The sequence below is a fragment of the Salvelinus alpinus genome, chromosome 4 (assembly GCF_045679555.1).
Source record: "Salvelinus alpinus chromosome 4, SLU_Salpinus.1, whole genome shotgun sequence".
Lineage (NCBI taxonomy): Eukaryota > Metazoa > Chordata > Actinopteri > Salmoniformes > Salmonidae > Salvelinus > Salvelinus alpinus.
This window is the reverse complement of record NC_092089.1, coordinates 5,964,464-5,979,662: the sequence shown is the minus strand read 5'-3', so window position 1 is coordinate 5,979,662 and position 15,199 is coordinate 5,964,464. Positions and strand designations below refer to the sequence as shown.

At 48.8% G+C, this 15,199-nt stretch overlaps 1 protein-coding gene across 1 annotated transcript in view; it reads right to left on the bottom strand.

Moving 5' to 3' along the window:
* Positions 1–15,199, bottom strand: part of LOC139572810 (intermembrane lipid transfer protein VPS13B-like) — a 920,449-nt gene that overhangs the window by 218,645 nt on the left and 686,605 nt on the right. The window contains exon 37 of the mRNA XM_071395592.1: positions 2,633–2,983. Coding sequence (XP_071251693.1) covers positions 2,633–2,983 — 351 coding nt within the window. The remainder of the gene's footprint in view (positions 1–2,632; positions 2,984–15,199) is intronic.

Sequence of the window (15,199 nt, the reverse complement as noted above, 5' to 3'; positions counted from 1 at the left end):
TCAGTGTGTTGTAACAGAACTCTCTGGTTCTGGTACCAACCATACCGTGTCAGTGTGTTGTAACAGTAACAGAACTCTCTGGTTCTGGTACCAACCATACCGTGTCAGTGTGTTGTAACAGAGAAACGGAGACGGGGATCTGAGAGGCTCTTTTGGCTTCTCGTCTCAACACAGCTTAGGGAGGAAACCTTGACAAACCCTCTGGAAACACCACAACACCACATGGTGATAAATCAACGATATAAACCGCAGAGTCAGAGAGATTTAGTCAGAGAGATTTAGTCAGAGAGATCTGATCAGAGAGATTTAGTCAGAGAGATTTAGTCAGAGAGGTTTAGTCAGAGAGGTTTAGTCAGAGAGATTTAGTCAGAGAGGTTTAGTCAGAGAGGTTTAGTCAGAGAGATTTAGTCAGAGAGGTTTAGTCAGAGAGGTTTAGTCAGAGAGGTTTAGTCAGAGAGGTTTAGTCAGAAAGATTTAGTCAGAGAGGTTTAGTCAGAGAGATTTAGTCAGAGAGGTTTAGTCAGAGAGATTTAGTCGGAGAGGTTTAGTCAGAGAGGTTTAGTCAGAGAGGTTTAGTCAGAGAGGTTTAGTCAGAGAGGTTTAGTCAGAGAGATTTAGTCGGAGAGGTTTAGTCAGAGAGGTTTAGTCAGAGAGATTTAGTCAGAGAGATTTAGTCAGAGAGGTTTAGTCAGAGAGGTTTAGTCAGAGAGGTTTAGTCAGAGAGGTTTAGTCAGAGAGGTTTAGTCAGAGAGGTTTAGTCAAAGAGGTTTGCCCTAGGGGGTAGTGCACTACTTTAGACCAGAGCCCTATGGGGGTAGTGCACTACTTTAGACCAGATCCCTATGGGGGTAGTGCACTACTTTAGACCAGAGCCCTATGGGGGTAGTGCACTACTTTAGACCAGAGCCCTATGGGGGTAGTGCACTACTTTAGACCAGAGTCCTATGGGGGTAGTGCACTACTTTAGACCAGAGTCCTATGGGGGTAGTGCACTACTTTAGACCAGAGCCCTATGGGGGTAGTGCACTACTTTAGACCAGAGCCCTATGGGGGTAGTGCACTACGTAGTGGAACAGGTCCTCCATGGTAACGTCGTGGTTACGGGTCGGAGAACACAACAGTGATGCATCATGGTCCGTTTCCTGTGTTCTATTCAGGAGGACTTTGTTGTGGCGAAACAGACCCACAGAGACCTTTCGCCTTCCCAGCTACGCCTCACCCAGGTCACATGACAGGGGCTTGGACTCGTTCATTGAGAGTATTTTAACCTCTTGTATTGTTTGGTGGTTTGGTCGTACCGCTGTCAGACAGAGAAATATGTTGAGAAGGACTATAGCCACAGACAGCAAGGTACTAGGAGTCAGACAGACAGGCCTGATGAGATCATTAAGGTCCCTCAGCAAGGTACTAGGAGTCAGACAGACAGGGTACTAGGAGTCAGACAGACAGGGTACTAGGAGTCAGACAGACAAGGTACTAGGAGTCAGACAGACAAGGTACTAGGAGTCAGACAGACAAGGTACTAGGAGTCAAACAGACAAGGTACTAGGAGTCAGACAGACAGGGTACTAGGAGTCAGACAGACAAGGTACTAGGAGTCAGACAGACAAGGTACTAGGAGTCAGACAGACAGGCTTGATGAGATCTTTAAGGTCAGGTCCCTCAGCAAGGTACTAGGAGTCAGACAGACAATGTACTAGGAGTCAGACAGACAAGGTACTAGGAGTCAGACAGACAAGGTACTAGGAGTCAGGCAGACAGGCTCTGGATTAGATCCTTAAGGTCCGGTCAGACCCCCTGTACCTGGACTGTAAACTACTCCCCTCTGGGTGCAGGTATAGGGCAGCCCCTTGCCTGCAGGAAAAACAAGACTAGACAATAATTTGTGTCATATCTCTCCTAATATGCTGTACTGGGACTTCACTTCCCAGGTGCCTCGAGGTGTAGTCCTCCTATAACTGTACTGGGACTTCACTTCCCAGGTGCCTCGAGGTGTAGTCCTCCTATAACTGTACTGGGACTTCACTTCCCAGGTGCCTCGAGGTGCAGTCCTCAAAGAGCAGAGGTAGAGGAACATGAGCTGCCCCTGAGACAATAATATCAACTGGGATCTAAGTTGAATGTGAATACAGGGGCTATAAAGACAGAGGTCACTCTGAGGGAGAGAAAGAGGAGGGGGGAGGGAGAGAAGGGGGATATAAAGGGGGGAGAGAAAGAAGAATAACGGGAGAGAAGAGAGAGGGGGAGAAGAGAGGGGGGAGAGAAAGAAGGAGAAGATGGGGAGAGAAGAGAGAGGGAGAGAAGAGAGAGGGAGAGAAAGACAGCGGGGAGAGAAGAAAGACGGAGAGAAAGAAAGCGGGGGAGAGAAGAGAGAGGGAGAGAAGAGAGAGAGAGAGAGAGAGAGAAAGACAGAGGGGGAGAGAAGAGAGAGAAGAGAGAGGGAGAGAGAGAAAGAGAGGGAGAGAAGAGAGAGGGGGGAGAGAAGAGAGAGGGAGAGAAGAAGGGAGAGAAGAGAGAGGGAGAGAACGAAAGAAAGATGGGGAGAGAAGAGAAAGGGGGAGAAGGGAGAGGGGGAGCTGCAATTTTCAACTGTAAAAAGACAATAGAGAAGATAAATGGTTAAATCTCTTACCGTCTAGCTTGGGCCCAGTCTTCATGTTCATGGTACCCTTCATAGCCGACACCGACCAGGTCAGGCTGGGCCGGGCAGGGTGCGACTCAGTCTCCATGACAACCACGATCTGGGCGGTGCGGAGGGACACCTTGTGGAAGGCTGCCAGGGATCTGAGAGAGCTGAGGTGGGAGGGGTCGGGACGCGGGGGAGAGGAGGTCCTACTGGGGGAGGAATGAGGGGTGGAGGAGGGTTTAGGAGCCTCCCAGTAGTGATCAGGTAGGACCTTCCTCAGGTAGGCCTTGGTCTGCTCCAGTTTCACCAGCGTAGGGTTCACCTTCAGGGGCCGGGACAGCTCCACGTTCAGCTCCGCTGGACGAACAGAAGACAGAGTTACCGTAATACTAAATATTAACAGAAGAGAGAGTTACCGTAATACTAAATATTAACAGAAGACAGAGTTACCGTAATACTAAATATTAACAGAAGACAGAGTTACCGTAATACTAAATATTAACAGAAGAGAGTTACCGTAATACAAAATATTAACAGAAGACAGAGTTACCGTAATACAAAATATTAACAGAAGAGAGAGTTACCGTATTACTAAATATTAACAGAAGAGAGAGTTACCGTATTACTAAATATTAACAGAAGAGAGAGTTACCGTAATACTAAATATTAACAGAAGACAGAGTTACCGTAATACTAAATATTAACAGAAGAGAGTTACCGTAATACAAAATATTAACAGAAGACAGAGTTACCGTAATACTAAATATTAACAGAAGAGAGTTACCGTAATACAAAATATTAGCAGAAGACAGAGTTACCGTAATACTAAATATTAACAGAAGATAGAGTTACCGTATTACTAAATATTAACAGAAGAGAGAGTTACCGTATTACTAAATATTAACAGAAGAGAGAGTTACCGTAATACTAAATATTAACAGAAGAGAGAGTTACCGTAATACTAAATATTAACAGAAGACAGAGTTACCGTAATACTAAATATTAACAGAAGAGAGAGTTACCGTAATACAAAATATTAACAGAAGAGAGTTACCGTAATACTAAATATTAACAGAAGAGAGAGTTACCGTAATACTACATATTAACAGAAGAGAGAGTTACCGTAATACTAAATATTAACAGAAGAGAGACAAGAGAGAGTTACCGTAATACTAAATATTAACAGAAGAGCTTTAGGTTTATGTTCCTTGTGGAAATTTGCCACTTTGAGAGTTGCTGAGCTCTAAGCAGGTCAGTTTAGGTGGAGAGATAGTAGAGGGATATCTTTCCTAAGAGGAGGTGTCAGTTTAGGTGGAGAGATAGTAGAGGGATATCTTTCCTAAGAGGAGGTGTCAGTTTAGGTGGAGAGATAGTAGAGGGAGATCTTTCCCTTAGAGGAGGTGTCAGTTTAGGTGGAGAGATAGTAGAGGGAGATCTTTCCCTAAGAGGAGGTGTCAGTTTAGATGGAGAGATAGTAGAGGGATATCTTTCCTTAAAGGAGGTGTCAGTTTAGGTGGAGAGATAGTAGAGGGAGATCTTTCCCTAAGAGGAGGTGTCCGTTTAGGTGGAGAGATAGGAGAGGGAGATCTTTCCTTAGAGGAGGTGTCAGTTTAGATGGAGAGATAGTAGAGGGATATCTTTCCTTAAAGGAGGTGTCAGTTTAGGTGGAGAGATAGTAGAGGGAGATCTTTCCCTAAGAGGAGGTGTCAGTTTAGATGGATAGATAGTAGAGGGAGCTGTCAAAGTGATATAAACATGACTTTATAGAAACACAACCAGGTGTGATAAACCTGCTCCCCAGCCATATCTGCACAGCCCCCCCCCCCCGATCACTATCTCTGGGGCTGCAGGCTACATCCATGTTACTATCCTCCGATCACTATCTCTGAGGCAGCAGGCTACATCCATGTTACTATCCTCAGATCACTATCTCTGGGGCTGCAGGCTACATCCATGTTACTATCCTCAGATCGCTATCTCTGGGGCTGCAGGCTACATCCATGTTACTATCCTCAGATCACTATCTCTGGGGCTGCAGGCTACATCCATGTTACTATCCTCAGATCACTATCTCTGAGGCTGCAGGCTACATCCATGTTACTATCCTCATATCGCTATCTCTGAGGCTGAAGGACACATCCATGTTACTATCCTCAGATCACTATCTCTGAGGCTGCAGGCTACATCCATGTTACTATCCTCATATCGCTATCTCTGAGGCTGAAGGACACATCCATGTTACTATCCTCAGATCACTATCTCTGAGGCTGCAGGCTACATCCATGTTACTATCCTCAGATCACTATCTCTGGGGCTGCAGGCTACATGTTACTATCCTCATATCACTATCTCTGAGGCAGCAGGCTACATCCATGTTACTATCCTCAGATCACTATCTCTGGGGCTGCAGGCTACATCCATGTTACTATCCTCAGATCGCTATCTCTGGGGCTGCAGGCTACATCCATGTTACTATCCTCAGATCACTATCTCTGGGGCTGCAGGCTACATCCATGTTACTATCCTCAGATCACTATCTCTGAGGCTGCAGGCTACATCCATGTTACTATCCTCATATCGCTATCTCTGAGGCTGAAGGACACATCCATGTTACTATCCTCAGATCACTATCTCTGAGGCTGCAGGCTACATCCATGTTACTATCCTCATATCGCTATCTCTGAGGCTGAAGGACACATCCATGTTACTATCCTCAGATCACTATCTCTGAGGCTGCAGGCTACATCCATGTTACTATCCTCAGATCACTATCTCTGGGGCTGCAGGCTACATGTTACTATCCTCATATCACTATCTCTGAGGCAGCAGGCTACATCCATGTTACTATCCTCAGATCACTATCTCTGAGGCTGCAGGCTACATCCATGTTACTATCCTCAGATCACTATCTCTGGGGCTGCAGGCTACATCCATGTTACTATCCTCAGATCACTATCTCTGGGGCTGCAGGCTACATCCATGTTACTATCCTCAGATCACTATCTCTGGGGCTGCAGGCTACATCCATGTTACTATCCTCATATCGCTATCTCTGAGGCTGAAGGACACATCCATGTTACTATCCTCAGATCACTATCTCTGGGGCTGCAGGCTACATCCATGTTACTATCCTCCGATCACTATCTCTGGGGCTGCAGGCTACATCCATGTTACTATCCTCAGATCACTATCTCTGGGGCTGCAGGCTACATCCATGTTACTATCCTCATATCGCTATCTCTGAGGCTGAAGGACACATCCATGTTACTATCCTCAGATCACTATCTCTGAGGCTGCAGGCTACATCCATGTTACTATCCTCATATCGCTATCTCTGAGGCTGAAGGACACATCCATGTTACTATCCTCAGATCACTATCTCTGAGGCTGCAGGCTACATCCATGTTACTATCCTCAGATCACTATCTCTGGGGCTGCAGGCTACATGTTACTATCCTCATATCACTATCTCTGGGGCTGCAGGCTACATCCATGTTACTATCCTCATATCGCTATCTCTGAGGCTGAAGGACACATCCATGTTACTATCCTCAGATCACTATCTCTGGGGCTGCAGGCTACATCCATGTTACTATCCTCCGATCACTATCTCTGGGGCTGCAGGCTACATCCATGTTACTATCCTCAGATCACTATCTCTGGGGCTGCAGGCTACATCCATGTTACTATCCTCATATCGCTATCTCTGAGGCTGAAGGACACATCCATGTTACTATCCTCAGATCACTATCTCTGAGGCTGCAGGCTACATCCATGTTACTATCCTCATATCGCTATCTCTGAGGCTGAAGGACACATCCATGTTACTATCCTCAGATCACTATCTCTGAGGCTGCAGGCTACATCCATGTTACTATCCTCAGATCACTATCTCTGGCGCTGCAGGCTACATCCATGTTACTATCCTCAGATCACTATCTCTGAGGCTGCAGGCCACATCCATGTTACTATCCTCATATCGCTATCTCTGAGGCTGAAGGACACATCCATGTTACTATCCTCAGATCACTATCTCTGAGGCTGCAGGCTACATCCATGTTACTATCCTCTGATCACATCCTCCGTGTCAGAGCGCTCCCACTCGCGTTACATCCATGTGTTTCCACTCTGCAGGTTGAGAAGGATGAAACCGATCCTCACAACAAAACACACAAACTATTTACAAGCTGAGATGGATTTATATTTATCACAGGCAAAGCTACAAATCCTTGTGGATGGAGACTAATCTATAAAATCCAGATAGATATAATCTGATCTGGTCATAAGGACCTCTCTCTCTCTCTCTCTCTCTCTCTCTGCACGTTTCTGAGCAGCTACCCCCTCTCTAACTGTTTACACCCAGCTCCTATAGAATCATCTGGAAGTCCAGCCAGAAGATACCCCCTCTCTAACAGTTTACACCCAGCTCCTATAGAATCACCTGGAAGTCCAGCCAGAAGATACCCCCTCTCTAACTGTTTACACCCAGCTCCTATAGAATCACCTGGAAGTCCAGCCAGAAGATACCCCCTCTCTAACCGTTTACACCCAGCTCCTATAGAATCATCTGGAAGTCCAGCCAGAACATACCCCCTCTCTAACTGTTTACACCCAGCTCCTATAGAATCATCTGGAAGTCCAGCCAGAAGATACCCCCTCTCTAACTGTTTACACCCAGCTCCTATAGAATCATCTGGAAGTCCAGCCAGAAAATACCCCCTCTCTAACTGTTTACACCCAGCTCCTATAGAATCATCTGGAAGTCCAGCCACCTCTTACCCCCTCTCTAACTGTTTACACCCAGCTCCTATAGAATCATCTGGAAGTCCAGCCACCTCTTACCCCCTACATACTAACACGTTTAACTTGTAACCTTCAACCGTAGCCTCTTTAAGCTCATCGTGTGCCGAGAGCGGGGAAAAGGCAGCGCACGGAAATCTGGATTAATGGAAGAAAGATGGTGGCCCTTCCGTCACGTCGTTGGGATGTCAAAAGAAGGCCTTGTTCAGGAGTGACGTTCCTTCACTTCTCACGCAAGTGTTTTGATGAGGAACACCCTTCCTTTCAATCAAACACCAAGTGGTTCTTTAACCCAGACGAGGACTATCAGTGCTGCTTTAACCCAGCCGAGGACTGTCAGTTCTGCTTTAACCCAGCCGAGGACTGTCAGTGCTGCTTTAACCCAGCCGAGGACTATCAGTGCTGCTTTAACCCAACCGAGGACTGTCAGTTCTGCTTTAACCCAGCCGAGGACTATCAGTGCTGCTTTAACCCAGCCGAGGAATATCAGTGGTTCTTTAACCCAGCCGAGGACTATCAGTGCTGCTTTAACCCAGCCGAGGACTATCAGTGCTGCTTTAACCCAGCCGAGGACTATCAGTTCTGCTTTAACCCAGCCGAGGACTATCAGTGCTGCTTTAACCCAGCCGAGGACTATCAGTGCTGCTTTAACCCAGCCGAGGACTATCAGTGCTGCTTTAACCCAGCCGAGGACTATCAGTGCTGCTTTAACCCAGCCGAGGACTATCAGTTCTGCTTTAACCCAGCCGAGGACTATCAGTGCTGCTTTAACCCAGCCGAGGACTATCAGTTCTGCTTTAACCCAGCCGAGGACTATCAGTGGTTCTTTAACCCAGCCGAGGACTATCAGTTCTGCTTTAACCCAGCCGAGGACTATCAGTTCTGCTTTAACCCAGCCGAGGACTGTCAGTGCTGCTTTAACCCAGCCGAGGAATATCAGTTCTGCTTTAACCCAGCCGAGGAATATCAGTGGTTCTTTAACCCAGCCGAGGACTATCAGTGCTGCTTTAACCCAGCCGAGGACTATCAGTTCTGCTTTTACCCAGCCGAGGAATATCAGTTCTGCTTTAACCCAGCCGGGGACTGTCAGTGCTGCTTTAACCCAGCCGAGGAATATCAGTTCTGCTTTAACCCAGCCGAGGACTATCAGTTCTGGTTTAACCCAGCCGGGGACTGTCAGTGCTGCTTTAACCCAGCCGAGGAATATCAGTTCTGCTTTAACCCAGCCGAGGACTATCAGTGGTTCTTTAACCCAGCCGAGGACTATCAGTTCTGCTTTAACCCAGCCGAGGACTATCAGTTCTGCTTTAACCCAGCCGAGGACTGTCAGTGCTGCTTTAACCCAGCCGAGGAATATCAGTTCTGCTTTAACCCAGCCGAGGAATATCAGTGGTTCTTTAACCCAGCCGAGGACTATCAGTGCTGCTTTAACCCAGCCGAGGACTATCAGTTCTGCTTTTACCCAGCCGAGGAATATCAGTTCTGCTTTAACCCAGCCGGGGACTGTCAGTGCTGCTTTAACCCAGCCGAGGAATATCAGTTCTGCTTTAACCCAGCCGAGGACTATCAGTTCTGGTTTAACCCAGCCGGGGACTGTCAGTGCTGCTTTAACCCAGCCGAGGAATATCAGTTCTGCTTTAACCCAGCCGAGGACTATCAGTTCTGGTTTAACCCAGCCGTGGACTGTCAGTGCTGCTTTAACCCAGCCGAGGACTATCAGTGCTGCTTTAACCCAGCCGGGGACTATCAGTTCTGCTTTAACCCAGCCGGGGACTGTCAGTGCTGCTTTAACCCAGCCGAGGAATATCAGTTCTGCTTTAACCCAGCCGAGGACTATCAGTGCTGCTTTAACCCAGCCGAGGACTATCAGTGCTGCTTTAACCCAGCCGAGGACTATCAGTTCTGCTTTAACCCAGCCGAGAACTATCAGTGCTGCTTTAACCCAGCCGAGGACTATCAGTGGTTCTTTAACCCAGCCGAGGACTATCAGTGGTTCTTTAACCCAGCCGAGGAATATCAGTTCTGCTTTTACCCAGCCGAGGACCATCAGTGCTGCTTTAACCCAGCCGAGGACTATCAGTTCTGCTTTAACCCAGCCGAGGACTATCAGTGGTTCTTTAACCCAGCCGAGGACTATCAGTTCTGCTTTAACCCAGCCGAGGACTATCAGTTCTGCTTTAACCCAACCGAGGACTATCAGTGCTGCTTTAACCCAGCCGAGGACTATCAGTGCTGCTTTAACCCAGCCGAGGACTATCAGTGGTTCTTTAACCCAGCCGAGGACTATCAGTGCTGCTTTAACCCAGGCGAGGACTACTAGTTCTCAGTTAACCTCATACCTTAAGGAACATGGCTAATATAAACCTCATACCTTAAGGAACAGGGCTAATATAAACCTCATACCTTAAGGAACAGGACTAAAATAAACCTCATACCTTAAGGAACAGGACTAAAATAAACCTCATACCTTAAGGAACAGGGTTAATATAAACCTCATACCTTAAGGAACAGGACTAAAATAAACCTCATACCTTAAGGAACAGGACTAAAATAAACCTCATACCTTAAGGAACAGGACTAAAATAAACCTCATACCTTAAGGAACAGGGCTAATATAAACCTCATACCTTAAGGAACAGGACTAAAATAAACCTCATACCTTAAGGAACAGGGCTAATATCAACCTCATACCTTAAGGAACAGGGCTAATATAAACCTCATACCTTAAGGAACAGGGCTAATATAAACCTCATACCTTAAGGAACAGGGCTAATATAAACCTCATACCTTAAAGAACAGGGCTAATATCAACCTCATACCTTAAGGAACAGGGCTAATATAAACCTCATACCTTAAAGAACAGGGCTAATATATACCTCATACCTTTAGGAACAGGGCTAATATAAACCTCATACCTTAAGGAACAGGGCTAATATAAACCTCATACCTTTAGGAACAGGGCTAATATAAACCTCATACCTTAAAGAACAGGGCTAATATATACCTCATACCTTTAGGAACAGGGCTAATATAAACCTCATACCTTAAAGAACAGGGCTAATATAAACCTCATACCTTAAAGAACAGGGCTAATATATACCTCATACCTTTAGGAACAGGGCTAATATATACCTCATACCTTTAGGAACAGGGATAATATAAACCTCATACCTTAAGGAACAGGGCTAATTTAAACCTCATACCTTAAGGAACAGGGCTAATATAAACCTCATACCTTAAGGAACAGGGCTAATTTAAACCTCATACCTTAAGGAACAGGGCTAATATAAACCTCATACCTTAAGGAACAGGGCTAATATAAACCTCATACCTTAAGGAACAGGGTTAATATAAACCTCATACCTTAAGGAACAGGGCTAATATAAACCTCATACCTTAAGGAACAAGGCTAATATAAACCTCATACCTTAAGGAACAGGGCTAATATAAACCTCATACCTTAAAGAACAGGGCTAATATAAACCTCATACCTTAAGGAACAGGGCTAATATAAACCTCATACCTTAAGGAACAGGGCTAATATAAACCTCATACCTTAAGGAACAGGGCTAATATAAACCTCATACCTTAAGGAACAGGGCTAATATAAACCTCATACCTTAAGGAACAGGGCTAATATAAACCTCATACCTTAAGGAACAGGGCTAATATAAACCTCATACCTTAAGGAACAGGGCTAATATAAACCTCATACCTTAAGGAACAGGGCTAATATAAACCTCATACCTTAAGGAACAGGGCTAATATAAACCTCATACCTTAAGGAACAGGGCTAATATAAACAGGCTGGGTCCTCAGCCTTCACTGCCCAGCTATTCTCAGGTGTCAGCCTCTATTAGTACCGGGAACACTGAGAGATCAAGGTCTGACACAGCAACACACACACGCACATTATGGCATGACATGGAGCTCAAACACGCCTGTTACCATGGTTACCATGCCTCTCTGTGAAGAGGTCACTCATGGTGACCCTGCGGTGAACCTGAGGTGAGCACAGTCTGGTTCTAGTCCGTCCCCTCTGTCCCCGGTTCTGGTTTCATTCCCTAACCAGTCTAGTCCGTCCCCTCTGTCCCCTAACCAGTCTAGTCCGTCCCCTCTGTCCCCTAAACAGTCTAGTCTGTCCCCTCTGTCCCCTAACCCTAACCAGTCTAGTCTGTCCCCTCTGTCCCCTAACCCTAACCAGTCTAGTCTGTCCCCTCTGTCCCCTAACCCTAACCAGTCTAGTCCGTCCCCTCTGTCCCCTAACCCTAACCAGTCTAGTCTGTCCCCTCTGTCCCCTAACCCTAACCAGTCTAGTCCGTCCCCTCTGTCCCCTAACCCTAACCAGTCTAGTCCGTCCCCTCTGTCCCCTAACCCTAACCAGTCTAGTCCGTCCCCTCTGTCCCCTAACCAGTCTAGTCTGTCCCCTCTGTCCCCTAACCCTAACCAGTCTAGTCTGTCCCCTCTGTCCCCTAACCCTAACCAGTCTAGTCCGTCCCCTCTGTCCCCTAACCAGTCTAGTCCGTCCCCTCTGTCCCCTAACCCTAACCAGTCTAGTCCGTCCCCTCTGTCCCCTAACCCTAACCAGTCTAGTCCGTCCCCTCTGTCCCCTAACCCTAACCAGTCTAGTCCGTCCCCTCTGTCCCCTAACCCTAACCAGTCTAGTCCGTCCCCTCTGTCCCCTAACCCTAACTAGTCTAGTCCGTCCCCTCTGTCCCCTAACCCTAACCAGTCTAGTCCGTCTCCTCTGTCCCCTAACCCTAACCAGTCTAGTCCGTCCCCTCTGTCCCCTAACCCTAACCAGTCTAGTCCGTCCCCTCTGTCCCCTAACCCTAACCAGTCTAGTCCGTCCCCTCTGTCCCCTAACCCTAACCAGTCTAGTCCGTCCCCTCTGTCCCCTAACCCTAACCAGTCTAGTCCGTCTCCTCTGTCCCCTAACCAGTCTAGTCCGTCCCCTCTGTCCCCTAACCAGTCTAGTCTGTCCCCTCTGTCCCCTAACCCTAACCAGTCTAGTCCGTCCCCTCTGTCCCCTAACCCTAACCAGTCTAGTCCGTCCCCTCTGTCCCCTAACCCTAACCAGTCTAGTCCGTCCCCTCTGTCCCCTAACCCTAACCAGTCTAGTCCGTCCCCTCTGTCCCCTAACCCTAACCAGTCTAGTCCGTCCCCTCTGTCCCCTAACCCTAACCAGTCTAGTCCGTCTCCTCTGTCCCCTAACCCTAACCAGTCTAGTCCGTCCCCTCTGTCCCCTAACCCTAACCAGTCTAGTCCGTCCCCTCTGTCCCCTAACCCTAACCAGTCTAGTCCGTCTCCTCTGTCCCCTAACCCTAACCAGTCTAGTCCGTCTCCTCTGTCCCCTAACCCTAACCAGTCTAGTCCGTCTCCTCTGTCCCCTAACCCTAACCAGTCTAGTCCGTCTCCTCTGTCCAGTAACCCTAACCAGTCTAGTCCGTCCCCTCTGTCCCCTAACCCTAACCAGTCTAGTCCGTCTCCTCTGTCCCCTAACCCTAACCAGTCTAGTCCGTCTCCTCTGTCCCCTAACCCTAACCAGTCTAGTCCGTCCCCTCTGTCCCCTAACCCTAACCAGTCTAGTCCGTCTCCTCTGTCCCCTAACCCTAACCAGTCTAGTCCGTCCCCTCTGTCCCCTAACCCTAACCAGTCTAGTCCGTCCCCTCTGTCCCCTAACCCTAACCAGTCTAGTCCGTCCCCTCTGTCCCCTAACCCTAACCAGTCTAGTCCGTCTCCTCTGTCCCCTAACCCTAACCAGTCTAGTCCGTCCCCTCTGTCCCCTAACCCTAACCAGTCTAGTCCGTCCCCTCTGTCCCCTAACCCTAACCAGTCTAGTCCGTCCCCTCTGTCCCCTAACCCTAACCAGTCTAGTCCGTCCCCTCTGTCCCCTAACCCTAACCAGTCTAGTCCGTCCCCTCTGTCCCCTAACCCTAACCAGTCTAGTCCGTCCCCTCTGTCCCCTAACCCTAACCAGTCTAGTCCGTCCCCTCTGTCCCCTAACCCTAACCAGTCTAGTCCGTCCCCTCTGTCCCCTAACCCTAACCAGTCTAGTCCGTCCCCTCTGTCCCCTAACCCTAACCAGTCTAGTCCGTCCCCTCTGTCCCCTAACCCTAACCAGTCTAGTCCGTCCCCTCTGTCCCCTAACCCTAACCAGTCTAGTCCGTCCCCTCTGTCCCCTAACCCTAACCAGTCTAGTCCGTCTCCTCTGTCCCCTAACCCTAACCAGTCTAGTCCGTCCCCTCTGTCCCCTAACCCTAACCAGTCTAGTCCGTCCCCTCTGTCCCCTAACCCTAACCAGTCTAGTCCGTCTCCTCTGTCCCCTAACCCTAACCAGTCTAGTCCGTCCCCTCTGTCCCCTAACCCTAACCAGTCTAGTCCGTCTCCTCTGTCCCCTAACCCTAATCAGTCTAGTCCGTCCCCTCTGTCCCCTAACCCTAACCAGTCTAGTCCGTCTCCTCTGTCCCCTAACCCTAACCAGTCTAGTCCGTCCCCTCTGTCCCCTAACCCTAACCAGTCTAGTCCGTCCCCTCTGTCCCCTAACCCTAACCAGTCTAGTCCGTCTCCTCTGTCCCCTAACCCTAACCAGTCTAGTCCGTCCCCTCTGTCCCCTAACCCTAACCAGTCTAGTCCGTCCCCTCTGTCCCCTAACCCTAACCAGTCTAGTCCGTCTCCTCTGTCCCCTAACCCTAACCAGTCTAGTCCGTCCCCTCTGTCCCCTAACCCTAACCAGTCTAGTCCGTCCCCTCTGTCCCCTAACCCTAACCAGTCTAGTCCGTCCCCTCTGTCCCCTAACCCTAACCAGTCTAGTCCGTCCCCTCTGTCCCCTAACCCTAACCAGTCTAGTCCGTCCCCTCTGTCCCCTAACCCTAACCAGTCTAGTCCGTCCCATCTGTCCCCTAACCCTAACCAGTCTAGTCCGTCCCCTCTGTCCCCTAACCCTAACCAGTCTAGTCCGTCCCCTCTGTCCCCTAACCCTAACCAGTCTAGTCCGTCCCCTCTGTCCCCTAACCCTAACCAGTCTAGTCCGTCCCCTCTGTCCCCTAACCCTAACCAGTCTAGTCCGTCCCCTCTGTCCCCTAACCCTAACCAGTCTAGTCCGTCCCCTCTGTCCCCTAACCCTAACCAGTCTAGTCCGTCCCCTCTGTCCCCTAACCCTAACCAGTCTAGTCCGTCCCCTCTGTCCCCTAACCCTAACCAGTCTAGTCCGTCCCCTCTGTCCCCTAACCCTAACCAGTCTAGTCCGTCCCCTCTGTCCCCTAACCCTAACCAGTCTAGTCCGTCCCCTCTGTCCCCTAACCAGTCTAGTCCGTCCCCTCTGTCCCCTAACCCTAACCAGTCTAGTCCGTCTCCTCTGTCCCCTAACCCTAACCAGTCTAGTCCGTCTCCTCTGTCCCCTAACCCTAACCAGTCTAGTCCGTCTCCTCTGTCCCCTAACCCTAACCAGTCTAGTCCGTCCCCTCTGTCCCCTAACCCTAACCAGTCTAGTCCGTCCCCTCTGTCCCCTAACCCTAACCAGTCTAGTCCGTCCCCTCTGTCCCCTAACCCTAACCAGTCTAGTCCGTCTCCTCTGTCCCCTAACCCTAACCAGTCTAGTCCGTCTCCTCTGTCCCCTAACCCTAACCAGTCTAGTCCGTCTCCTCTGTCCCCTAACCCTAACCAGTCTAGTCCGTCTCCTCTGTCCCCTAACCCTAACCAGTCTAGTCCGTCCCCTCTGTCCCCTAACCCTAACCAGTCTAGTCCGTCCCCTCTGTCCCCTAACCCTAACCA